This window comes from Hippichthys cyanospilos, chromosome 6 (assembly GCF_059441005.1).
Source record: "Hippichthys cyanospilos isolate Australia breed blue-spotted pipefish chromosome 6, RoL_Hcya_1.0, whole genome shotgun sequence".
NCBI classification, from domain to species: domain Eukaryota; kingdom Metazoa; phylum Chordata; class Actinopteri; order Syngnathiformes; family Syngnathidae; genus Hippichthys; species Hippichthys cyanospilos.
This window is the reverse complement of record NC_142374.1, coordinates 25,613,487-25,640,408: the sequence shown is the minus strand read 5'-3', so window position 1 is coordinate 25,640,408 and position 26,922 is coordinate 25,613,487. Positions and strand designations below refer to the sequence as shown.

At 49.8% G+C, this 26,922-nt stretch overlaps 2 protein-coding genes and 1 long non-coding RNA gene across 9 annotated transcripts; 1 reads left to right on the top strand and 2 right to left on the bottom strand.

Annotated features, from left to right (window-relative positions):
* Positions 1–4,081: 4,081 nt before the first annotated feature.
* LOC148423003 (metabotropic glutamate receptor 8-like) lies at positions 4,082–25,844 on the bottom strand. Of its 5 annotated transcripts, XM_088416823.1 has the most exons (11): positions 25,636–25,844; positions 23,874–24,529; positions 21,058–21,274; positions 10,164–10,299; positions 9,097–9,251; positions 8,878–9,015; positions 8,470–8,670; positions 6,834–6,973; positions 5,599–6,543; positions 4,832–5,078; positions 4,082–4,508 (listed from the first exon to the last, which is right to left on the bottom strand). In XM_088416823.1, exons 2-11 carry the CDS (start codon positions 24,381–24,383, stop codon positions 4,459–4,461), a joined length of 2,739 nt encoding a protein of 912 aa, XP_088272949.1. In that variant the 5' UTR covers positions 24,384–24,529; positions 25,636–25,844; the 3' UTR covers positions 4,082–4,458. The 5 variants fall into 5 exon arrangements, with proteins under 5 accessions (XP_088272949.1, XP_088272948.1, XP_088272945.1 ...); XM_088416822.1 differs by having other exon boundaries at positions 8,878–9,251; XM_088416819.1 differs by having other exon boundaries at positions 8,470–9,015.
* LOC148423005 (uncharacterized) lies at positions 8,041–10,383 on the top strand. 3 transcript variants are annotated; one of them, XR_015865873.1, is made up of 4 exons: positions 8,041–8,378; positions 8,504–8,789; positions 9,469–9,587; positions 9,983–10,383. It is a non-coding gene; the product is annotated as an uncharacterized LOC148423005 (long non-coding RNA). The 3 variants fall into 3 exon arrangements; XR_015865872.1 differs by having other exon boundaries at positions 9,817–10,383; XR_015865871.1 differs by having other exon boundaries at positions 9,469–10,383.
* Positions 14,462–17,379, bottom strand: LOC148423004 (homeodomain-interacting protein kinase 1-like). Its single transcript, XM_088416825.1, has 2 exons — positions 17,015–17,379; positions 14,462–16,310 (listed from the first exon to the last, which is right to left on the bottom strand). The coding sequence occupies exons 1-2, from the start codon at positions 17,025–17,027 to the stop codon at positions 15,073–15,075; spliced, it is 1,251 nt and encodes a 416-aa protein (XP_088272951.1). The 5' UTR covers positions 17,028–17,379; the 3' UTR covers positions 14,462–15,072.
* Positions 25,845–26,922: the final 1,078 nt, after the last annotated feature.

Here is a 26,922-nt window from a genome sequence, read left to right as displayed (position 1 = left end):
TACATCTACATCATCATCCGACAAAATATTCTGTTGGCCTTGAAAGATGCTCAAAATGCTCGAAATCGCCTGCCATTTGAGGGCTTGCCTTTTCACGCAACCATTGGCACCGAGCAAGTATACCAAGGCTGCCCCCATTGAAAATTCTTAGACTCGATTATTCCTTGGAATATTCCGTAGATTTATCCAATAAAATAATCCAATTTCACCTTTCGTTAAAGTGTTCCAGTTTACTTACAAATGATTGCTCTTTATTTATAAAACAACTGAACAATAATTAGGTTCTAATTTCACTTTTGAAGAAAAACAGGGGCGGGTAGGCGGCGAGGCTTCAGACGGGAAAAAAAACGATAGAATCAAAGAGGTCAAGTTTGACTTGCAAACTACCCGCTGAAAATGAAAAATGAAATGAATGAGGTGATAAACACAAAGCGAGATTGGCATGAAGACAGGTCGGTAGCCAAGCGGCGCCGCTGCAATCATCAGCGACCGCCCGTAATAATGACAGTGCAAAAATAATAACAGGTTGGTGATAATCATCACGTCGGAGGCTGGCGGATGCTGTCGCGCTTCAGCATGCACGGCGAGTCCTCCTCAATACTAGCAGACGCTTTTCGTTTGCTTCCTTAGAACCCAACCTGGGGTCATTTTCTCCCGCTAAATATCTGCGGAAGGAGAAAATCTAGTCGGAGCAGACAAAGAAGAGCGCCGCGGGAGAAGAAGGCGCTAAGCCATCCGAGAAAAAGAAGAAGAAGAACTGGTCGCAGACATCCTCCTCATCTTCCTCATTCTCCTCGTCGTGTTCCAAGCGGATGGAACGTTTGGAAACTTTCTTGCGAACAGACTGCGGCACCATCTGCACATTTCGCGCCAACACGCACACACAAACACACGCACGACGCAAAACAAATACAAACACTCGCTGGACACTTCATTAGGTACAACGAATCCGACCAGTCCGACCAATTTCTGCTTTTTTTCTGACAATTTTGTCATTTTTTAAATCAAAAGAGTGTTTTTATTTACATTTTTTGGAAGCAGACTATACATCCTCATATATATATATATATATATATATATATATATATATATATATATATATATATATATATATATATATATATATATATATATATATATATATATAGAGTCTTATTTCTTCAAAAGGAAAGTTATACTGTGTTGTTTTTCCAAAGTGAAAAAACGTGTAAAAACGTGTTTTTTTTAAAAAGTCCTGTTTTCTTATGTATACCTTTGCAAAATTTTTTTTTCAAACAAAATGTTCAACATTATATATATATATATATATATATATATATATATATATATATATATATATATATATATATATATATATATATATATATATATATATATATATAATTATGATCATTTTTCAACTGTGGTTTTTTAACGGTGCATGTCTTTTCATATTTCGATTTTAAACAAGACACACATATACACACGCATTAAATAATTGAGTGTGTGCGTGACAGGACAGGACTGTATATGTGTGTATATCATTAAGGTGGGTCATTGGTGCCTACGGAGAGCGTGTACGGCGGGGGTGTGCCATCGGGAGGGGCACTGCTGTGCGTTGACACTTGTGCACAGGTGTGTACATAAGTGTCGGTGTTCTAAAAATAGACAGCGTGTGTGTGTGTGTGTGGGGGGGGGGGGGGGGGGGGGGGGGGGGGCTCTTTCTTCTTGCACTGGGAGTTGAGTGAACTGTGAGACGACCCACCAAGTCAGAAGCCTGCAGACCACCTGGGGCCCCAGCCCGCAGCCCAATTAAGAACAGTCACACACAAGCTGAGACCTCCCCCTTGGCACCGCGCACACACACACACCTACACGCACACACACACATGTATGTTATACAATGTTTCCTTGTATGAGTTTAGCTCATGAGTATTTTCCTTTTTGCCCGGTATCGTTAGCATATGCATTGATAAGAATCATTTGCATTTAATTGAGGTCTTGTGTTGAAATGAATAGCATATGTAATTCAGTTATATGATTGATTTAATCATTGTCATTTGAGTACATTTGTATGCGCACGTTATCTAAAAATATCAAGCATTGACCCGTCTGTGGTGACAAAAGGGTCGGGGACCCCTGAAAAACAGCGCAAAATAAGAAGGCAATAAAGTGGAAGATGAAAACAGCCAGAGCTAGAAACGCGTGGCCAAGTTGACAGAATGGATGGGAAAGTTGAGCAAGATCCAACAGAGCGCAGCAGATGACGAGAGCGAGCCTGTTGCGCCAACTAGCCACCCAAACAAACCGCTTCATGAAAAACAGACAGTGCTTAGCTTTCCTCCATTTTTTTTCTCTTCTGACCCTGAGACGCTTCATAACTGCATGAAGTTACACAAAGAGACAAAGTGATGTTCCGTATTAGCTAACTGGCTAGATAGCGCAGGAAAGGAGGCAGAGGTTCCAGCCAAAGGGGAATTTCTATACCCATACGAGTGAAAGCGACGCAGACTGGTTAAACTAAAGATGAAATGTTTCAGGAGAATGAGCGGCAGCCGAAATGTGCCGTCGCAGTCTCCTTGAAGCTGGCGGTACGGTGCAAAGAAACCCTTCCAAAAAAGGATTACTGTCAGACTGTTTGGGTTTACACTAACGAGGTGAAAGTCGTCGTTGATTCATCACTGCGGATGGTTTTGAAAGGTGCGTTTTAGAGGTGGAGCCAATTACGCCCAATAATCAGATGGCGATGCTACCAAAGGCGCTAGCATTCTGAGGCGTGACTTGAGGGAGACTTCAAGGCATGGTACGCCACACCTTTTTAGTCACACTTTGAGAAAAAAACTGAGATTGAAACGGAAAAATGGTTTGCGAATCTCCACATTTGAGTACCACAACGTTTTCGGTCTGCGTTAGCGTTTCACGTAGCATGTACTTTGACGCAAACTTCTGCATTCCCTTGATTGGGTCTTTAAGTGAAGAAGCGCAACTAAGATCTCCCTATTCTCGGCTCCGGATCTGATTTTTGCCTCCACTGGGTGAGCTCCATCACAATCTCCGATTTCCAATTTTCTTGTCCAAAGCGTTGCGTTGCTTCCTCGCCCGCAGGTGCGTTTCCTCGCAACGAGAGCCGAGTCGGGGGAAATAAAGCCAGGGAGCGGCCGAGCTTCATCAGCCCTGCCAGCAGATGCCGAAATATTCATTACATGCATGAGGCGCTCCCACCGGCAGCCCGCATTGATCCGCCGCTCCCGTTGCAGCGCCGCCATCGAGCGTATCGATCGGTCGCTCCTCCCCGTCTGTAATGAGACACACGGCCCGCCCGACTTCCTCCCGGATTTGCTTAAGGTCAAGTCCAGCTGCTCGCCTCCCTCGTCGTCGGGAGATCAAGTGTTTTCTTCTTCAAGCGGCTCTTAAGGATCTCTCGCTTGGATGGAGCGCGGGCCAAAGGGATCGCGACGATGAAATGAGGACGCCACGGATTCGTGGCGATACCGTTCACTGGAAACGAGCGGATCGATCACCGGATGGTTCAGGGACTGGACGGACTATTGGAGAACTTGATAAGTCGACGGAAAGATTATCAGTTAATGAGGATGATGGATGGATCGCCGCATAGACTGATCCCTGTCTGAAAGGGCCAACGGATTAACGCATTCCCACATAGACATCGAAGAGGATAATCAGCCATCCATCCATCCATCCATTGGGGAAGCCCAGACTTCCCTCTCCCCGGCCACTTCGTCCAGCTCATCCGGGGGGATACCCGGGCCGGCCGAAAGAAATAGTCTCTCCGGTGCATCCTGGGTGGTCCCCGGGGCCTTCTCCCATGCCCAGAACACCTCACCGAGGAGGCGTCCTAACCAGATGCCCCAACCACCTCGACTGGCTCCACTCACCATCAACTGAGTCATACTCCAGTGAGATCATATTTGTTTTGGGTCAGGTCACCGACCGGATCACTGGATGAAGTACTTGGCTTGATCTAGTCCTGGCTAGACTGACCGCTTAGCTCATGGATCACGGGGAAGGTCAAGTATGGCCAGAGACACACTGGACTGTTGGCTCAGCGGTTAACGTGAGTGAAGCGTAGTCGGAGGCAGAATTGATTGTGTTTTTCTCTTTTAATCAGAAATAGAAATCATTTGTAGAAAACCCAGCATGCTTCACTTTGTTTCCATTTGTACAAGTTCAAAAACAGAGACAGAAACATCTCAACAGACGGACAAAACGCAAGACAAAATGTAAATTACATCATATTTCTCCACGTACAATGAGCATAACAACAAATGAGGTTGGTTTCCAACAGTTTTTTCGCTTTTCTTTTGATCCTCTCGGACGATTTTTTTCCTGTGACTCTTATGGTTTTTGGCTCCTGTTTTTTTCGTTCCCTACTGTAAACTTCAAGTTCCAATCATTTAGTTCCAAACTCCCTGGAGTGGAACGGTGGAGACAGTCCATAAAGTCTCATTAGGGTTTGGTTCAAATGTCATGATTGGTGTAGCTGACATAGGTGGTTTTCGTTGGGAGAACTGCGGAGAGAAAACAGGGTGAACTCATGTTCAAGCAGTGTACTGACGGTTGGTAAAATTGCGAGGCCATAGAGGTGGTATTTAAAGGTAAATTCATTAGGGTAAGGCCCAGGTACCAATGAGTCAATCGGTTTCCATTGTACGGATGAGGAAATCCAACCTCGGGCTGCTGATTCTTTCAAATCTGGGCTCTGGTTTGACATGCTGAATTGTGTTTCTCGTCTTAACAATTTTCTGTATTTGTACAGTCTAAATGACGAGCGCGCCGGACGCAAATCACCCCCCCACCCCCCCACCCCCTAGGTCCCATGCCCCCTACTCACCACTGGCCTGCACACCCTCGCACAGCTCGGTCTTCACTTGTCCGTTGGGCCGCTCGGCCGCCAACTGCGACAGTTTGCTGGTCATGGTGGCGGCCGTGACAACGGCCTTGAAGCTGCGTTTGCGCTTGGGGACGTTCTGCTCCGGGTGAAAGATGATGATGTAGACTTTGGGCACGTAAAGCATCCCCAGTGACACCGAAGCGCTCAGGCTGAGCGACACGGTCAGCGTGGCCGTCTGGATGTACATCTGAGGGGGGAGGCGGGACAAGTGGGGTGTGAGAGGGTGCTTTGGGATGTTCTCTGTGATTCTTTCAATTGTAAAGCCCTCTGAGAGTCTCCTCTGATTAAGACCTACTGTATTTTAAGGAATGTGACTTGACTTTACAAAGGATTGCTGGATACGTGCAACCATGAAACCATGAGACGCCGGATGACTGGATCTCAAAAGAAAGGATCTCACTGGATCTCAAAATAAATGCTCAGGGCTCGGTTGATTGAAGGACAAATGGACACATCGATGTCCGGATGGATGGATGGATGGATGGATGGATGGATGATGGGTGGATGGATCATTAGATGAATGACTCACTTGATGGATGGATGAATCACTGTATACATGAACTGGAATCAGTCACTGGTGGATGATGGAAGGATGATGGATGTACGTACAGATGTGTAGATGGCAGCCGGACGCATCACTGAATACAAGCGTTAGCTAGAAAGATCGCCAGACCAATCCCGACGTTTCCAAAGTTTTCCGGACTCACCCGCTCGGCCGACTGCGCGGTGCCGAAGAAGATGGGTATGAAGGCGAGCCAGATGATGCAGGTGGTGTACATGGTGAAGCCGATGGGCTTGGCCTCATTGAAGGTCTCGGGCACGCCCCGCGTCTTGATGGCGTAGACGGTGCAGGTGACCATCAGCAGGATGCTGTAGCCCAGCGAGCAGATGAGCGCCAGGTCCGAGATGTCGCACTTGAGCACCCCCCGGGCGTCACGGGGGTCGGGCGTACGCTGCTCGCCGTAGTCCACCAGGGCGTGGGGCGGCTCGGCGACGAACCACGCCAGCACGCCGACCAGCTGCACGCCCACCAGAGAGGACGTGATCGCCAGCTGCGAGGCGGGCGAGATGAATCGGGGCGCCGCCACCGCCGTCTTGCCCCGGGCGAAGATGCGGTGGATGCGGTTGGTTTTGGTAAGCAGAGCCGCATAGCTGAAGCACATGCCCAGACCCAGGAAGACTCGACGCAGAGAGCAGACGGCGACGCCGGGCGGCGCCATCATGGGGAAGGTGGCCACGTAGCACAGGAAGATGCCCGTCAGGAGCACGTAGCTCATCTCCCGCCCGGACGCCCGCACGATGGGCGTGTCGTTGTAGCGGACGAAGGTGGCCACCACAAAGGCGGTGGCGGAGATCCCCAGCACGGCGATGAGGACGGGCACCAGCGCCCAGGGCGAGCGCCACTCCAGCCGGACCACCGGGATGGGTTGGCAGCCGCTGCGGTTGCGGTCGGGCCGCTGCTCGTACGGGCACGGCTGGCAGGAGAACTGGCCGGCCAGGAAGTGGTAGCCCTCGCAGAGCTCGCAGTGCCAGCAGCACGGCACGCCCTTCACCACCTTCTTGCGCTCGCCCGGCCCGCACGGCACGCTGCAGGAAGAAGCGGGCGGGGGTGCGCCCGGCGCTCCGGAGGAGTGGAACCTCAGCGCCGACATCTGCCACAAACATCGCCGCCAAACCGACTACTGAATTCTGCCGCGCCCGCCGCAGCAAATTTAAGGAATTTTGCGGAAAGCGTGCGTTAGATACAACGCAGAAACAAAACCAAAGTAAACTAAGGGGACCCAATCTAAAGTCTCTCTTTCGGATGCCCTTAAGACTACAAAACAGTCGACGGCGATCGGTGGGTGCCAGTTGCATCGGAATGCTAGAAAACTACAAGACACGTTCGCAAACGCGTTACGCCCGTATTTGGACAACGAATGACCACCGAGGCCGAACGTACGTTGAGGCTCAGCTGGTCGGTCCACTGTCCGATGACCTTGTACTCCGGGCCGGAGTCCTCCGTGATTTGGTACTGGAAGATATCGTAGCGGCCGGGAGCGTCGCCGTTCTCGTTGAACGTCACCGGCGTCCCGGCGCTTCCTGTGGCGACGGGAAGTGACTTTGAACGGTTGGACCATTTCTTAACCATCGAGCACTGCAGAAATATATTGATAAAATGTGCTTCATATCGCTTTGAAATTCTTCAACTTGACCCAACGAAAAGTCATTATTTCAAGGAGAGCGATTTTCAAGACCGGCCGTCGGGGACCTCTGCACTAGACGGCTCGTTCGGGGTACCCGGTGTGAACATTTGCATGGGAACGCGACGCGTTCGATTGATGAATGATGCGTAGGTGTGTACGCGTGTGCTGTCGGTCCTTTAGCGTGTTAAGCACACGTGCGTAACGCCCGATGTACATTGGTTATTCCATGAAACATGAAACAGAGATTAATAATTGATGTCAAGTACAACGTACAAAAGAATCTCTCATCTTAGCTGGGGTAAGAAGTATTAATTTTTAAATATATATAAAAATTATATTATAATTTAAAAAAAAATTCACGCTAATGAAAGAGAAGCAGTTTATTTTGGGAAGCTTAGGCCCACAAATGGCTTTAATCCGGCCCAGCGGATGATTTTGTAACGTCAAGTGCAAAAATGACCTGAACTTTTTCAATTAATTAAAAAAAAAAAAAGAAATCTTTTTGGATTCATTTGACGACTATTGAGCACTATAGTAATTGAGTGTGACCATTTGATGGTCAATTTAGGAAGAGATTTTCCTCCACGCGGCCAGCAAACTAAAACGAGGCTAACAATTTCCTTTTTCTTACCGATAAACAACAAAACTAAAGTTGAGCCAAAAATTTTGTTGGGGAAATGATTGAGGTTACCGTGACGACGGTAAGCCTCCACCCACAGGTGGCGCTTTGGCGTTTTTGTGCACTTTACACTTGTGTCAGTTTCCCCTCTTCGTTAGCATTTTGCCACTTCCTGTCCCCGGTCGGAAAAAAAACCAACCGAGCGCGCATTTTAGCGCCTCCCGGTTAGCTGTCCAAAACAATCACGTCGCCGCACTCCACCGAGGCTAATGCGCTAACATTAGCGGTCAACTGGAGCACACCCCCGCGCGCCTCTCTAGAAATAAACACATGGGCGAGCAGCACGGATGAATTGGCAATTAGCCATTAGTGTCCGACGGCCCTCTGTCGGTCTCCTTTGCGTGCAAAGCATGATGGGTAACCGGCTCAAGTGACGCAGAAGGGGAAGCTCCGCTCTGATTGGCATCAAGGCTTTGATGCCGCCACGCCGGGGAAGCCTCAAACGCGTCGCCGCGCACATCAACGACTCCTTGTTTTCCGGCAATCGACGAGCGAGTGAAAAAAAAGCGTGAAAACGCAACGAATGGTTCGGAAAGGAGCTGGCTGGGCATGTCCTACTTTGGACAACAATCTCCTGATTTTGCGCAAGTGAAAAAAAGCCCAAGTACTGCAGTATATACTGGTATATAGCACCAACACGCACACACATATGTATACATATATATATATATATATATATATATATATATATATATATTAGTAGAGTCTCCTACCGTTGAAGTTGACGGCGCGGATTTGCGCCAGCAGTTCCTTGCCATCGACGTTGGCCATGCGCGGGCACAGACCCGCGTGGCCGGCACACAGCTGGCGGTGAAGGCGGTCCAGGGCGTGCGCCATGGCGTACACGGCGTCCATCACAAATTGCACTTTGCCCTCCTGCTCGTACGTGGAGTCGCGGCCCACCTTCTCCAGGCCTGCCGGACCAAGCGGGAAGAGGTACGGCACCCGACCCCGAAATAGACGCGAACCCGCCAGACAACGAGGCACCCCTCGCAAAAAGCGCAAGTAGCTGATCGGCTGACATAAGGAACAGGTGAGAATGAAAACAGCTCGCGAGACCTGAACGAGAACCATAAAGACCAACGCCGCGGTTCGTGCCAAAATGGCCGGCGTCCGCCGACCTGTACACTTTCTGGCCGCTCCCGTCTTCTTGCCGTGCGTCCCCAGCTTGCATCCGAAGTTCTCCTCCCAGAATTCGGCGAACCAAACGTTGCGGCGGTTGTTGGCCAGCGAGCGGCTCTTGAAGTAGCGGTCGAACGCTGAGCAAAAAAAAAAACAAACGAGCCGCTCATCGGTCGGGGTTCCTTCCGAGGTCCGATTTTGGTTTGTTTCGTTCTGACCGTGGACAGACGCCCTCTTGGGCAGGACGGTGACGGCGCCCTGGGCCACCGCCTCCTGGTGGAGCACGGGGGAGATTTTGGAGCCCCAGCTGTCGGAGCCCACCCACAGGAAGTGACCCGTCAGGTTGTTGCGCTTGGCCGCGTCCAGGATGCGGCTGGTGGACACACACATGCGCAGAATCACCAACACACTTGTACTTTGCTAGGGTCTCACGGAAGGACGGGAAAAATCAACGAATACATCTTCAACAATCATTTTCATTGCAATAATAATTGCTTCCTACTGCTGTTGTGGGTAGCATTGCCTTTTATGGTCACGGAGCAAAGATTTCATAGGGTCTGTTAAAAGTCCTTTGTTTCATTGTTTTGTAGTGCACCTCTAGGAAACGGTGTGATGAAAATGTGGATTTTAACGCTGTCGTGGAAGTAGTTGGTCCATCCACCGCCAGGGCCACCGGAAGCGACGGCAGAACGGCTCGCAAGCAGCAGAGGTGGGCTTTTTGCATGCTTTTTTCTGCTTCGTCGTTGGTCGGAGCCCGGCGCCCCCTCTCGTCATTGTAGGTCCGCCGTTTTTTGTTTTTTTGTCAAACCCGACCAAACCCCGATACTCTCGTGAGGGCGGCGTCAGAATAATTGAAAAAAAATAGTGATTCTACATTTGCTATAATAAATATGGCCAGCTCCTTCTCCCGTCTGTCTAACCACATGCCGTTCAATCAGTCTAATCCCCACCAGGTGCAAGCAATGACCCACCCAGCATATACTAAGCATGCCTCTTCCTGCCAGTCGCCACTAGACTGCCTCGGCCTTATGTCAAGCTTTCTCGCGCACGTTTCTGTTCCGCTTGCCCGGACTCTGACCATGTCTGCCTCCCAACTACCCGAAGGCCTACAGTCTGGTTATGCCCGCCTGTCTCCTGCATCCTGAACGGCCACGTCCAAGTCTTGAGTCCGACTTCCAATTGTGTTTTTCTTGAGAAAAACCTTTCAATCTTGGTCCCCGGCCTTTCAAGAAAATCTGGGCCTCGTCAGTTTTCGCATGGACGGAGCCGCTCACGCGCTACGTACCGGATGTCGTCCTCGTTAGAGAAGGTGACGACGGCGCGGGCGTTGGGAGTCTCCAGCAGGCGCATCACCATCTTGTCAAACTCTCCTGCTTTGGGCTCGCGGGGGATCTTTAGGGACTGGGCGATGCATACGCCACCTGAGCGAGCGCAAAAAAAACAAAACAAAACAAAACAAAACAAAAGCTCAACTTTCTTGTAAGACACTTGAGCTCCACTCGGGGCAACCTGGAGAGGGCGCTCCACCCTTTTCTTACAACGGGCTCAGATTTGCAGCCGCTCAAATGAAAGAAATGAAACTTCAAGGTTTTGTTTTTTTGAAATAGAAAAAAGGGTCTCTTTCAAGAGTCATTCTTGTTCATTTGCTGTACGCACCATTTGTGTCATGGCTTGATGACATCACAGTTAAATGGGTACCAAACTAAAATGCTTGTTCTCCCCTAAAAAAACTTTTTAAGATTGAAGACAATTTATACATTTTAATTAGCATTTGGCAGGTCACATTAAATGATGTGGCGGCCCGGATTTGGCCCCCGGGCCTTGAGTTTAACACCTGTGCGTTAGGTAAAGGAGGGCTGGAAAACGCCTGCTCAAGTAGTTAGTAACTCTTGTAAAAATGTTCAGCTTTGGCAAAACATCAGTTTCACCATTTAGCTCATTTTCAAATCTTCGATTTTAAAAAATGACAATATCCTCAAATTCATTTACAAAAAAAAAAATAAAAAAATACAATTTGACAGAGTCTGTGTATTTCCATAGCCCTTTCGAAAGTCAAGTTGTTAGGGAAGCTCTTTTTGTGTTATCCTGCTTTTCTTGGCGTCCCGTTTGGCGTCCGGGACATGTGACGCCATTTGAAAAAGCCACGCTAAGAACAATATTATTTGGCAGAATTTTATTCACCAACATGCACACGCACGCAGCCAAAAAAGAGAACGTGAAAAGAACAGGAAGTTAATTCTTCTTTTAAGGCCGATCGCAGAGATAGAATGAAACAGTGCCCTCTAACGGACAAACTATTGAACTACAATACTACTGCGTTACCAGAAAGAAAGCGGAGGACAGCGTTCGCCGCTAATTGGCTGTGCCAAAGATTCCCGATCGGGCGCCCGCCGTAATTCTCGGGGGAAAGAGCCAGCGAGAAGAAATCCCGTTAGGAAAAGTGCAAAGTTGCCGGCGGACCTTCTTAAGTTGAGGGCGAGCGGGCGGCAAAAGGCGCCCATCAGCACTTTGCACTTTCTTTTTGCACTTTAGCGTCGATAAGGCCGTTCATCTCCTTTTCTTGTTTGTTTGTCATCAATAAAAAAGATGAAAGTCTCCAACTTCGGCGTCAATAAGAAGACTTAAGTCTAGTCTTTGTTATCACGGCTAAGGGCGCGCATGATGAATCGTTTCGCGCCAACAATTGGCACCGACTTGCACTCGTCTTGTACTTCTTCATCTACGGTGAAAAACACAGCTTTTTTTTCCACTTCGGATGCTTCCTTATAAAAACTGACTGCACCAACAGCTCGATAAACAAAGAGTAAGATTAGGAGGGTTGCGCAAGCTGTGGCCCAGGGGCCACATGCGGCCCGTCTGCTGCTTTTCAGCGCCCCGCTGCATAAATTCAAACGGAATTCCCAACAGCCGTATAAATAATGATTCTACAAATTCAATGTATGACTACAAATGACAGAACAGTTAAATTTGATTGCGGTGCGCAAACTGTAGTGCGTGGGCCATTTGCGGCCTGTCATTCATTTCTCAGTGGCCCGCTGCATCAACTCACACTGATGTATATAGTATGTCACAGCCTGTAAAAAACAAAAGTTAAAAAGCCAGTTAAAACAAAACGACCAATAAATTAGTTTGTATTGAGGAGAAAGCCACAAAAATAGCAAGAATGGTTTCATCTACTTTGTATCAAAGGCAGATGAATACAACTATCACATTATTGGTTGTAAAGCAGAGGTAGAACAATTTCCGTTTTACGTATGATCCGAGTGCGAAAGCTATTTTATTTTGAAAACTGTCCAGATTCTCTTGGAATTTACGGAAAACAACAGTCGCCGCTTCGTCGCGGCGGCTTTCACTTGATATCCCCCAGTTGACATTTGACGGCACTTTCACGTTGTGCCGTCAAGGCCGTCGTTACCCGGGAAACCTTTCGCGCTTCTCCTCAAAGAACGCCACTAAGCCGGGAGCGCCAGGAAATTCCCATTGGCGTGGCGGTGCGCTTACTTGAAGGGGCTTCCTTTGAAAGTTCAATTTGCCCCCTGCTGGGGAAACATTGGACAGTGAAGTCAAATCACGCTGTGGTCACGGTCGTACGACGCGTCCTGAGCTTCTTTGAGAATTTTCAGAGCCGTGGCCCGAAAACAGTAATGGCAATTTGAAAAGCGTCATGTCTCCCGCTAGCTGTTCTTTTGTTTTGCTTTTACGGCGAGCGGGAAGGAGAGGACGTCCGGGATTGGAACGGGAGGAGCCGTTTGGCGTGTCAGATAGTCACGAGGGCTTTTAGATGAATTCGTATTCAGCTGCGTCAAAAAAGAAAGCATCGAAACTTCAAATCGTTTAGTTGTCCGTCGCTATGCGAAAGAAGATAGCAGCGATGGCACGGACTAATAACGTGCGGACTTGCGCCTACATCGCCCGACATCGAACTGCTGGTTACCTCGCTGCCATAATGTGTCCCCTAACCTTTCAGGGCGGCAAGCGGTTTAGTAACAAGGGCCAAACCCAATGAATGAAAGACAGCAAGTGTATCCAGAGCAGTAGGAGATGCGTGAAGGCGCTCTCCTCGCGAGTCAGAAGAGGGCCCTTGTCTTCCTGCTTTGTGTTTTCATTAAGTGTTCTGGGTCGTCTGAACATGAAGCAACTTCTTCCTAAACGGCGGATTGCAAAATGTTGCAGGCCTTTATTTTGGGAAGTTTTACAGATGCGCGTTGTCATTAACGTGAAGATTTTCTGGCAAATGAGAAATTAAAAAAAAAAAAAAAAAAAAAAGCTGATGTCATGCAATCTTCCTTCTGGACTTGATTCCTAAACTCCGCCTGGAGAGAGTACCACTAGAAAGTTCTTTTTTTGCTGGTGATTTGGGTAAACACCAAAAGAAAGTCACATTCTTTTTGCATTGAAGCATCTGAAGAATGACGAATGTTCATTTAGGAGATTAACTCTGACTTCTTCCTGTTGTGCAGAGAAGGATGAAAGCTAAATTGTCTTTTTTTTTTTTTTCCTTCCTGCGGAGCTTAAAGCAAATCCTCCTCCCGCTGGGATTTTCTTATCGTTTCCCTCCCCGGGAGACGGAGGCTCGCTCCCACGTTGTCATGCGACGCCGCCGCGGTCGCGTGATCGCCCCTCGCTCCCGCTCAACAGTTTTGCTGACCCGAAAGCTTGACCTCAACACGCCTCGCGCCACACACGTCCTCTTATTGATCAAAGTGACCGTGCGTAAGATTGAGACCGTTTTGCATTCAAATTTCCAAAACTCGCAAATAAAGGAGCTCTTAACGAGCAACAGTATGTTTGCGATAATAATAATGGGGAGTCTAGTTCTCGTGAAACGACGTCACGCGAGGGCCGCGCTCCTCCGGAGGCCGCCATGTCTCTTACAGCAACGGACGGCAGGAGGTGCCGCATTTGCCGTAATATCCCCGCCGTTTTCGGTTCGATTTCCAGTTCTCCCGCCGTAGACGAAACGATGATGAAATCTCCCGGACCCTTTGAAGCGAATATGCGCTTAGTGAAGCCCACGCCTCCTTCCGCACGCGGCGTTGCAGTTTGAAGAGCCCGCGGCAGGGCGCGCAGCGCATTAGGCTCCGTGGGCGGCGAGTGCGGACGCTGCCAGGCCGGTTCAAACTAAAGTCACCGCGCCCGCCGCCGGCGCCCTCAAAGGCCAGTCAGCCGGATGCAGACAGCCGCACTTTGGGCTGGGGGTCACCCTCAGCTTTTTTTTCACCAAGTACCCCCTGACCGGTGCAAAGCGTTTTAGCATGAAAAAATATACTGTATTTATACGGTGCTACCTCAACTTAAGAACAAAAAAAACAACAACATTTCTCTAGTTACAAAAGAAATTTCAAGATACGGAAGGCTTCTGTCATAAACACGCCCGATTCAAAGTACGAGCTCATCAGCAGGAGCTTGACAATGACTTTCTCGACCACATGATTTGGGGTATCAAGGATTTATTTTACAAAAAAGCATTTTAGCATGTTTCACAAGACAAAAAAAATGTCTCGCTTTTGGCAAAAATAGAGACTTTCCCAAATCTTAGAAAAATAAAGACGGAAGCGGGAATACCTTTTTAAAACACAGCAACGTTATGACAACAACATGGATACGGACGTTTTCCCAACAGCGTTGTTGTTTTTCCCAAAACAAAGTTGGCGTTCCCGAAAGTTTCCATTGCGGGGAGTGCCTGTGTGGGGTAACTACGTATGCGAAATGCGCAGCCAAACCATCTGGTCAAAGACATTTCCCCCGGTGGCTGCTGCCGGACAACGATTGCTCGCTCGAGGTAGCGCTTCCATAACGAGACCAGGCCTTCAGAAACCTGTGTCGCGTTTAGCTCCTTAGCATTTTTGTTTGTGCCAGGTATTAGCCTTTACCGTGTTAGCGCACGCGCTCATTTGCATCGAATTACCATTTGGCATCGGAACGAATAGCATTTGCGATTCCGCCATCCGATCGGGCCGAGGGCTCCGATTCGTTCGCTCGTATTTTAGGCGCACCCCCCACCCCCGGGTCACGATGCGAATCGCCAGCGTCGACCGGGCCGCGGCGAGAAAAAGGACGCTACCGCACGCGCCGCTCCGGTCCAATTTCCGGACCCGGAGACCCGAGCGTTACCGAGGCAGCGGGGGCAGATCGGCTTGAGGCGGGGGCAGCCCGCAGCCTAGCAAGGAGTAGCCTGTGGGGACAAACGGCGGTTAAGAAAAGGGGGTGTCACTATCCAGTTTCAACTTTGCAAAGGTGGCGGCCATTTTCCGTAAGGCCGTTAAAATCTTTTTGGATAACCTTCCCAGGCACGTGCCGTTCCTGCCGCGCATCTTGGGCCGGACCGGGTCGCCCCCGCGGTCCCGGGAGGGGACGGCTCGGTCGCGGGGCAGGGGGGTCTCCGCCCGGGCCCCGCCGGGCGAGCGGTCCGGGGATCCCTCGCGGCCGCGGTGGAAGAAAGGGTGCAGCAGAACCTTGCGGGAGTCGACCCTCAGGTCGGGATCCAGGTCCAGCATCTTCTTGACAAGGGGGACAAAGAGGCGCTCGGCGCGCCGCTGTCCCGCCGCGTCCACCGTCAGCAGCTTCAGCTCGTCCAGGGAGTTGAGGATGAGCGACCTGCCGCCTTTGGGCTGGCATCCCGTCTCCTTGGCGAACTCCCGGGGCGACTTGAGCTTCCACCTGCGGACGCCGCCGCACTCCTTGCGAAAGTACTGGCCCACCTCCGTCCCGCGGTCCAGCACGTCATCGGCCGGCTGCCCCTGAGCGCCGGCGACCAGCTTCAAAATGTCGTACTCGGTCTTCCCGGGGTAGAGCGGCTGCCCCGTGGCCAGCTCCACCGCCACCAGCCCCAGCGACCACACGTCCACCGTCTCGTTGAAGGGAATCCCCAGAATGACTTCGGGCGCCCGGTACCACAGGGTCTGCACGCAGTCCCCCGGCGCGATGTCCGACACGTTCTTGGCCAGGCCGAAGTCGGCCAGCTTGACCTTGAGCGGCCGCTGGCGCCGGTCCACCACCATGATGTTCTCGGGTTTGATGTCGGCGTGGACCAGCCCCATGCCGCTCATGTGGGACAGCGCCGTGGCCAGCTGGTGCACCACCGGCCGCACTTGCTGGATGGAGAGCGGGCAGTGATGCTGCATGAACTCCCGCAGGTTCTGGTCCAGGAGTTCAAAATTGAGGCAGATGTTCTCCTTGTGGAAGAAGAAGCCCTTCCAGCGGACGATGTTGCACTCGTCGGGGTCCAGGCTCCACAGCTGCTTCAGGATGGAGATCTCCTCCTTGGCGTCGTTCACCGAGTTCTGGTGGTTCTTGAAAACCTTGATGGCCACCAAGGTGTCGTTCTCCGTGTCGCGGCACTTGACCACCACGCCGAAGGTGCCCTCGCCGAGGACGTCCTCCACCGTGTGGACCCCGCCCAGAGTCACCCCTTTGTACATCTTTAAGTCGTCTGCGCACACAAAGAGCGCGCGCCCGTTAAGCGGCCGCCACGTTTGCGGCCGACGTTTCGACCGTTCTCACGGCCTCGCGTCCCGAGGGGAACCCCGAGAGGTTACGCCAAGAGAGAGCTTACCGGAGATGCCGTTTCTTCGGTTTTGCTACGCTTTGCGCGTTGTTGCCAAAGTGTCATAGACGGTAACGTGGAAAATACCGGAAATCGATCCCAAATTGAGGGTGCGCCTTATACACGGGGGCGTCTTATATTTGGGGAATTGCTGTTTATGCATTTATGACACTGTGGAACGTGCTTAGCTATCATGGCGGGGCCCCTTTAAAGCGCTGTTTTTCAACCACTGTGCCGCGTTCTGCCGGATATAGTCTCGTGTGCGTGCGGGAATTGATCCAATTTCCATTTGGAGAGGGGGGGGCAATGTGCCGTTGTCGGATGCGAGAGTCGTGAAATCATGTAATGAATACTCTTCACCAATAGGCGGCGGCACGGTACTTTGAGACAATATCCTCAAGGGTGTTATTTGAATCCGGTTGATAAATGCTCTGATTAGGATGACATTTTAATACAGGCTGCAGAGTTTCAAATTTGACGTTTTCAACTGGTGGTGCGCCCGGAGATTTTTGGCTCAAAGAAGGTTGAAAAACACCGACTTCATGCGGGGTTCTCGGCGACCCGATTACTTTGCGTGTTCTCGCACCTACCGGTCTGATTCATTTTGGGCTTTTTGCCGACGGGCAAGCCAAACGCCGCGCGACGAGGTCGGGCCGAAGGTCCGATGTAATGCGCATTGTTGTCTTGATGTTGTTTTTGTCGTTGTCATCATGCACCCGCTCGAGCTCGTTTGCGCCTCAAAGACGGGAAAGCGACAACCGTCGCCCTTTCTCTGTGACATCACTTTCCAAAGCGGAGTGTCTGACATCAAAGAACGAGGGAACGGACGAGCTAAGGCGGAGCGCCGATGTCATCGGTCGAAGCGATTTCCGAGGACTCGCCCCGGTCGCGACCCGTCGGACGTTGCGACGCCGAAAGCGAGTTGCGGACCGCGATCTCAAGCCGCTTAGCGCGCTAGCACATGAGCCATCCAGATCGGGGGTCTCGAGGCAGCCAGCGGATATCCGCGCATCTTCCGGCGCGTTAGCACCATAGCCTCTAGCACGCTCGCCGCTAGTGCTCGAGCAAGCCTGTTAGCGGCGACTCATCGGCGCCAGAGGACGACCGAGAGGAAAATCCCGACGGCCGAGGAGGCTTCAAAGCCAAACGGACGAGAATATAGCCTTCGTATATTTACTGGAGATATATGATTTACGATTAAGAGGATCAACAGAGCGAGGAAACTCTTTCAAGTCCTTGCAATCTGCGTGGGCCGAGTCGAATCGGGAAGTTCCCAAGAAAGAAAAAGACGCTTTCTTCTATTTTCACCCAAGTGTGCCAGTGAGCCTTTCATCTGTGACATTTCCTCAAAGCTCGCGTTATGCCTCGTCTCGTTTTGAGGCCTTTTTGTGATGAAGCCTGTGATGTACCTACTTGTCATTTATTTTCAAAGACTACCCTCATCTGGCTAATTGCTGAAGCTATGCCGTCACGGTCCTTTTGAGTTCCTATCAGTCAGGTTCCGGCAGCCGAGAACGTTCGAGAAGGAAGACGAGGGCTTTTTACTCGTGAGGAGGGCGGACCGAGATGTGCACCTTTAGCAGTCTCCTACCGTTCTCATACACATCCTGTTCAAGCCCTCTTTCATTCATTGGGGTGGGGATGTCCTGAAAGGTTAGGGGATACATTATGGCAGCAAGGTAACAATCAATTTCTGATAGGAAGGGACGTATGTGGAAGTCCATTCACTATCAGTCCATGCCATCACTGCTGTCCTCTTTCCCAGCGTCATGTCGTACGTTTCCATCCTGCGATTAAGTCATCGCGCCTGTGATTAGGGCACTAGGTCATCGTGCCTGTGATTCATTACAGCTGCGCTCTTTAATCACAAACAACTCCAACAGAAAATATTCATATCTACCAATACACGTTGCAGAAACCAATATGGGACGACCTCCATACACTTATTCTAACACTATGGATGGCTGCAAATAAGTCACATCAAAACGATGTATCAAGTGGGTTCGCTAAGAGCGGTGTTTCTCCATTATTCGTTGAAGGCGCCAGGAAGCAAGCTAGCGTCCGTCTCGTTAGCATCGGCTACATTTGCAGCCCGAAGCCCGCCGTGGCCACGGAAAGCCACCGCAGCAATTATTTAGCGTTCATTCGAATTTTGTTGGCCCGAGCCCACCGACGTCCTCGAGGGCCGCTACCCTGCACGTTTTCAAACGTTCTTACCTCAAACACACCCGATTCGAATGACTAGGATCATTTTCAAGCTTCTGCGGAGCTTGAAAATAAGCTCGTCATTTGAATCAGGTGTGTTGGGGAGAGTGAACCGGACAACATGCGGGATTTCGGCCCCTACGTTGGCCAATGAGTGTGCGTCTCAACCAGGAATGTCCAAGAAAATAGAAGCATGAAAGTGAACACGAAGGCTCGGGACCGAAGGTGTCCCGATACTTCCGTCCTTATGCGCGTCTTTGATAGACGGCTTGGAAATGGCTCTCTGATTAGAGACGCGGTTGATGGGATAATGGCAGCTGCGGCGGCTATTAGCGCGGTCACCCCGGGGCGCAACATCCATCTGCCGGCCGTCACCTAGGAAGTCACAGCGGGTTTTCCTGGAAAGCTGGTTGCGGCCAGCTGTCGCCACGGCGACGGGCTCGCCGGGGGTGCCGGCGTCTCGACGGCGGCATCTATTAGCGTGCTGACACTCCGCAAGCTCCCGACTTTCACGTGAAGAACATCTGGAGCTCGCAACTCCTACGTTCTCTGACTGATTCATTTGCAAAACTTAGCGGTTGTGGCACTACAGTCCATGACAGAGATGGCCAGGCCAAACTTTTTGACGCAAGATTTACCGTAATTACCCGACTACTGTACAGGACACACTTTTTTCCCCCAAAAAATGAAGGCCAAAACTATGGTCCTATAAACAATAACTTTGATTTGTTTTCAATTAAACACCATTCGAGAAAGATTGATCTGTTAACACACGTAAGCCGAGGTTTGGCGCACAGATGTGCATTTTTTTTGTTTGCAATGGCCGTAATCTTGCTTTCACGGGCCAGTCCTTTACTTGGAGGATTACGGTAATTTGTTTCATCTCAAAGTCGGCAGGTGTACGGGAGCATCAAACATCAGGTGTGCCCGTACCGCACTCATGCACAGTTCTGCCATAACGAGCAAGTTTGAAGCTGAGAGACAAAATCCAAAGCAATTCCAATGAACGCGACAGCAGACGTCGTTGGCGAGCGGACGCTAATCGCCATCAGCGCTAATCAATAGAAGCCAGCGAGTCACGCGGATCGGCCCACAGCCGAGCCTTCACGCTCTCATTAGCCCGCGCGCGCGCACACTGAGCCACACGCGCTCCCGCAATTAAGATATTTTGTGTTGCGCCTTTCAAACTTAAAAAAGCAAAACAGCGTTTCACAAAACGGACCATCTCACACACGCACGCACGCACGCACGCACACCTGGTCCCCCAAAACAAACTTGATTAAATGAACACAAAAACTTTCGCGCAAACCCACACACAAACACATTTAGCCATACATTTCAGCCAACGCACACATCTAAACACACTTTAAGCCAAACACACACAATTACCCCAAAATCCAAAACGAAAGACTGAGGCACACGCATCGGGTGCGTGACTGCATTGAAAGCTGAAGCGCGGACACGGCAAAACTCTGAAGAATACAAAGGAATCAAAAAGCGTAGGACTGCAAAGGACAACAAATAAGAACTGCTTAAAAAATAGGTGTCCAACTCCAGTCCTGGAGATTCAAGAGAGTTATTGTCATATGTATAATTGCATCTTACGATGAAATTCTTATTCTGTTCTGGCCGGTATCCTGCACATTTTCGCTTCCAACACACCTGATTAAAAAGATCGGATTATTCGCAAGCTCCGCAGGAGTTCGGGACTGGAGTTCAAGGGAAAGGCTATTAACGCTAAGTGTCACGTTTGTGGGTGAGGGCCGTTGGGATGACGCAGGGAAGCCGGAAAGCAGGTTGTATTCGGGGAAAAAGATTCATTTCGAAAGAAAATAACCAAGGAAAACAAAGTTGACCAACTGATACAAAATACTACAAAATACTCAAACACTAAAAACTCCCCGAACAAAGCAACAGAACAAAACTTTAGCAACGAACGGTTGGACAGGAGACCATAGCGGTGAGACAATAATTCGACAAGAACCGAACGGAGACAGGAAACTGAATACACTCAAAACCTACGAGACAACGCCAAACACCTGGACAAGAAACAATCGGAAAAGGGAGCCGATTGGCCAACACAAGGGGAGCCGGTTACCGAGAACAGGTGGACAAAGCGACAATGACGAGACAGGGGGAACAGAAACACCAAACCGAAAGACCAAACAACTCCGAAAACGCAAAGACAAATCATTGCTCAACAGAATCCCAGAACAGAAAGGAACAGGGAACCCCGACACTAACCGAAACACACACACAAAAAAAAAACACCGCAGAGCATAGCGAGGCTGGTAACGACCGTAAAGATTGGGAGACCGTCAAAGACTTTGACACTGGAAGACGGCTAAAGAAGACCAGAAGACAAGGACTGTAAGGAGTCAGTCAGAGCTTAAGAAGGGCCTCCTTCGGCATCCTCCGGCGTCCCTACCTGACTCCCTGGAGATCTGCACGAAGGCCTCCACGCCGCTCTCTCCGTAGTTGCCTTCGGAGGCCAGCGTGGACACGTAGTTCCAGCCCATGGCCGTGACGATGTCCAGCATAGCCTGAGCCTGGTACGAGTCCGGAGGAACCACGCGGGAGAAGAAGTCGTAGCGGGTGTTGTCGCTCAGCTCCGGCGCCGTCGAGGCGTAGCTGATCTGAGGGATCTGTGGGCGGGACACCAAATCTTGAGTCCCGCCCAAAATCGCTCCGACCGTACATCGCCGGCAGCGGTGTGACCTTCGCGAACAAACCGGGTCTTTCGAACGGTTCTTCACCGCGAACGATGTGACTGGAGGCTTTCTAAGGCACGGGTGTCCAGACTCGCTCGTCGTATCCTGATCCAAACGATCTCCTTCGTTATCGGGCTTCTGCCCATGCTCGCTGATGAGCTGATCGTTTGAATGGGGCGTGTCGGGGAAAGAAAGTTGGAAAACGCGCAAGAAAGAGGACCGGCTTTGGACAGCTCTGTTCTAGGGAATCATTTCACCCCCCCCTCCAGCCGTTTTAACCATGACGATGTTACCCTAATTTTTGGAGCGCACGTTCATTCCGGGATACCGGCAGGCTTCTGACCTGCACAACATTGTGGAGTATACAAACTAGTGTAAGGACACAACATTGTGGTCCCGGATCAGGTGCGGCGAACTCTTCGAGAACCCTAACCTACCTGTTCTGTGAGTTGACTTTTTAGTCGAGATCCAGAACATTGCGGCGGCGACTTTTTGAGGACGATCCGCCGCAATGAGGAAGTGACTTTTTGACATCGTGGCGGCGTGGAGGCAATGCGTTCAATGACATCATCGCAGAGGCGGCGCGTCCGATGACAAGGCGACATGAGTCACGCTGACATTTTGGGGTTAAGCTACGGGCGTGCGGGAATTGATGCCGGCTGACAGGTGGCGGCAGCCGCCCGCCCGTTCCCACCGGGTCTGAGGGGACACCTCCGCCGTCTCGTCTAGCCTTAGCGATGAGCTAACGTCACAAATTGAAATGCGGGGATCTGGGGCGGGGGGCCGCCCCGCGGCCACGCTGGACGATGACGCGCTGAGAAGTGACGGCCGGGGAAGGAGTGGGCGGCGAAGGCGGGAGGCAAATCCAGCGCAAAGTGCGCCCGCGGACCCCGCCACAACAAAACCAGAAACAACATCGTCAACAAACAACCGCAACAAATTTTCCTTTGAGGTGTGTTTTACTACACGATGCTTTTCTTAACTTTGTCGACTGGTGATGAAATTAGGGCAGACCATTCGTATCTGGTCTAATATAATCGAAGCTAATCCCATTTGGCTTTACCGGCGCTATTCTCTACGCACGGCATTCTTGCTTTTTAATCTCGCTTAATTGCTCGTGTTAATTACGGGGATGTGAGTCGAAAGCGTCTGACGGAAGAAGCGGATCTTCTTCTCACACCGCGAAGACGCGCGAAAATCACAACTCGTTTTCACCCGACAGGCGCTAGCTGCTCGCGACACCCCGAGCTAACGCGCACGACTTGCTAACGTTGCCAAGCGTCGCGAGTGAAACAAACACATTTTGGGAACGAGAGCTCACGGAAACGTACTCATCAAACTCCACACCTAACTTGCCGATCTAGAAAAAAAGGCAAAATGGCGCGTTGCAAATGTAAAGCCGCAGCGCCGGGATTAACCACGAGATAAGAATGTGAGCCGGCGAGTCAACTCAATCGTTGGCTGTATTTTCAGCAGATTCGGGTGTGCGCTTTTAATCTACTTTGACGAAGTATGAAATGTGCTTCTTTTTATCAGGAAGATTTCTTGACATTCCTTCTGCACACCGCCCCCATGTAACCTTATCTCTGCTAAGATCTCGGCGTGACAATCAATTGCATTTTATGTTTCTTGAATGGTTCGCGCTCATTAAGTCAAAATTTCTTAAATTGTACTTGTGCGGCTGTAATGATAATAAAGGCTACCTGGCTATCTTTAGCATCAATTCAGACACAAACAAGGGTGGCAAACCGCAAAACTTTCTAGGTTTTTATAGGAAAATGTTTTACAAACTGCTGCTACACTAAGCAGTTAACTGTAAAGTGTTAGCCGCTAACATTAGCCATGGAATACGACTTAAATACAATTAAGTGTGAGAAAATAGAGAATCTTATAGTGATTTTTAACAAGCTTGACAACTGTTTTACAAACTCAACACTGGAACAGCCCTGCTACACTTAGCAACTAATTGCAAAGCGTTAGCCGCTAATGCTAGCCATGAGCGTCGACTCAAATACAAACGTGTGACAAAATGGAAAATATTGTAGGTTTTTCAAACCAGCTTGGCAACTGTTTTACAAACTCAACAGCGTAACAGCGCTGCTACACTTAGCAGTTTACTGCAAAGGGTTAGCCGCTAATGCTATGCATGAAAAACAATTTAAATACAAACTCGGGTGACAAAATAGGGAATCTTGTAGCGTTTTTTTTGAACAAGCTTGACAGCGGTTTTTACAAACGCTACACTATAACAGCGCCGCTATATTTAACAGCTAATTGCTAAGTGTTAGTCGCTGACGCTAGCCATTCACATTCAAACAAGTGTGACAAATGACAGAATCTTGAAGAAAGAGTTCCCAGATGTTTGAAAGTCGTTCCATGTACTCTTCTCTGTGAACGGTCGCTTTTAGGCGGTAGTTGCTAACCGTCAGCCGCTACTGCTAACTCTGGTAAACCCAAACGAGCGAGACCATCTGCAAAAGGTTGCGGCGGGCCGGCAACACGCGCGGCGCGAGAAGGAGGCCCCCGCGCTTACCTTGAAGAGGCGGAGGATGTTGGCCACCATGACGGAGACGGAACTGGCCGCCGCCCCGATGACGCCCACCACCTTGTCGGGCTTGGCGAAGACGGGCGTCTGTCCGTTGGCGCAGCGCACGTCGCCCGCGTCCCTCTCGATGAGCGCCTGCACGAAGGTGAGCGACTGCTCCAGGGCGTGGGTGTCCCGCGAGCACGTGTCCAGGACGCGCGCCCCCAGCGTGATGTTGGGGAGGAGCTCGGGGTCTTTGTTGACCAGGTCGATGGCGAACAACATGGCCTCCAGACGGTGGATGCCCTTCTCCTTCTTCAGCTCGCCGCAGGCTTGCCCCCGCTCGCCCCGGGCGTGCACCGGGAACAGGCCGCCCAGGACGATGTCCCCGTCCAGGCGGATGGAGTGGGCGTACTCCAGCTGCTGCGGGTCCGCGTTGGGGGACGGGCCGGCCCGAGCCGCCAGCCAGCAGCTCTTCATCATCAGGAAAGGCAGGAGGTAGCGGCCGCCGACCGCCATCGTGGCGCGCGCGCTCGATCGGTCGGCCGGCGCCCGCCCGGGGTGACCGCGGGGCCGCCCCCTCGCCCCGTGGTGTCTCGCTCCCCGCCGGGTTCTCACGACGATCTGGTTCTGGCGATGGGCATTTTGGAGGTAGGACCCGCTTCCTGAAACCGCACGCACAAGATCCCCGGTATATATTTATATGATTTGAAAACAGTGACTTATGCAGATTTATTATTCTATTTTACAGTCCAAAATAGTATGAGCACAACATCGCTATTAATCATATTAAATGACATTAATTTCATCATAAAACATGTCATGTTTTCCATTTATTGAAAAATGGAAGCGCACGGCCCACGTGCTGTATGTTTGACACCCCTGACAGTCCCTTCCTACAGAAGAGTAGCAAGCATTAACAGCCACGTGCCAACTCTAAACGGAGCTCTCTTTTTGAGACTTTTAAATGACAGAACAAGCACATCACAATTGATCATAAAACATTAACATTACTATTAATCATGAAACATTTCAAGTTTTTCATTTCTTGAAAAAAAAAAAAAATCTGATAATTTTTATACTTTACAAAATCATCTTGCGGGCCCGACTGAACCCGTTAGCAGGCCAGAACCGGCCCGCGGGCCGTAGGCTTGACGCCTCCGGTCGAGAATATTCTCAAGCGCATATACAGTCTTCTTTATCCTGTGGGAAGAACTACTGTATTACTAGCCATACATGTGTTGCCCCCTTGTGGCCAAGGTGTGCACACCAACTGGAGCAGCATCAATGTCCATTAAATGAAAGCAGTAATGTGGACAAATATGTCTCTTTTTTTAACATCGATGTGCGCATGCTTTTTTTCTCTCCTCATGAATAGCCGCTAAAATTTGGGGGACCTGGATTAAAGCCATTTCCATCCATATCAACGAGAACATTTCATCTTGCAAGCGAGGTTACTGATGGAAATGAACTCACATCTCACTACCCTCTTGAGCAGGACTTTTTTCAGTCCAACCACACAAGTGGATCACCGTGGAACTAGTTTTGAATTCTTTGTCGGTTAATTCCCAGTTCGCGAGCCTCCTAAAAGTTCACGTCGCCGAAATACTCCATACTCTGGTTGTCCGCAACTACCATTTGAAAGCACCTTATTTCTGCGTTCTTTCGTCACTGAGCCAACACCGAATCATCAAACTTGAACACGCTTTGAGTATTGTTGACAAGCCTGCCGATCAATCCAGTAAACTGATGGAATGGTGCGTTCGCGTACCTCGCTCTTGCCCAGCGCACGAGCTGCCCACGCCGTTGTTTCTTCTCTCTTCAGCTTTTCCCGTTGCTTTCTCCCACCACTGAACCCCAAACAAACAAATAAATGACACAAAGAAACCCACTTTGATCGGCAAAAAGACAAATTGGCAGAACGCGAGTCTTCGATTCTCAACTACGTGCTCCAGGAAGGAGAGTGGCGCGCGCGTGCGTGCGTGCATGCGCGTGGGAGACGGGCGCGAGCCCTCAAGCGTGCAAGCTAAGTGACACGCGCGTGCACAGGTGTCTTGGAATCCATCTCAATCCGGCGGGCGCCCCCCAGAGGAAAACCTCGTCATTTCATTGCTGAGAAATGGGGGTGGCTGCTGCTGCCCTCTGCTGGTTGAAACTCTGTAAACGCATTGCACGGTTAGTCACGTGATCACTAGTTCGCCAAACTTGTAACTATGGCAACATATTAACGATATGGAAGAAAGAATCTGGAATAAATATCGACTGTATGCTGGCAAAGAAACTGTTGTAAATGTAATTGGTTGTTCGTGATTGAATAATATTTCAATATGATGTACTGTGCCGTGAAACAACACGTTATTCATCACAATCACTACTTTATGAAAGCTAAATGTGTGTGTGTGTGTGTGTGTGGGTGCGCCTGTGCAGGAAAAGAAATTACTGCAAATAATTGGTTGACTAAGACAAATATTTTTTCTGCAATATACTCTATAAAGCAATATTTCTGAAGTACATATGCACGAGAAAATAGTAAAAATACGTATTCATTTTTTGCAGTAATCTTTGGATGAGAGGAAAAAAAACTCCAAATACTTCACGCACTATAGCACTTAAGTAATCATCACTTTAGGTACTTAGGTCGCCGAAGTATACAAATATTAAAGTTACAATACAAGTCACTGATGTAATCTATCACTTAGTAAAAGTACTTGATAAAAAATAAAGTTTAAAAGTCAGGATTATTATTCATTTACAGAACTACTAATTTACTAACATATTTAAATATTAAAGTAATTGATGACCTTCAGTACTGTGCTGCAGTAACTGATTACTTCGCGTACTAAAGCACCAAAGTAATCATTACCTTAGGTATTTAAGTAGCCGAATTCTACAAGTACTCAAGTGATGAAGTCATGAAGTAACCACTCACTGCTCGGGAGGCCTGAGGAAGAACAACGGAGTGAGTGATCCTCCCATGTGCCGAGTACAAGTTCCCCTGTAGCGATGTTGTAATTCCAGTAGAGGGCGACAGTAGACCAATTCAAGGACCTGTTTTCCT

Bases quoted from the DNA above. Each gene is read 5' to 3' on its own strand.
- LOC148423003 (XM_088416818.1), bottom strand. From the start codon at position 24,383: ATGGCGGTCGGCGGCCGCTACCTCCTGCCTTTCCTGATGATGAAGAGC. The intron at 21,275-23,873 runs GTAAGCGCGGGG...TCCCGCCCACAG, and splicing joins ACATCCTCCGCCTCTTCAAG to ATCCCTCAGATCAGCTACGC. The intron at 10,300-21,057 runs GTAGGGACGCCG...GCGCTCGCTCAG, and splicing joins GCAGATCTCCAGGGAGTCAG to GTGGCGTATGCATCGCCCAG.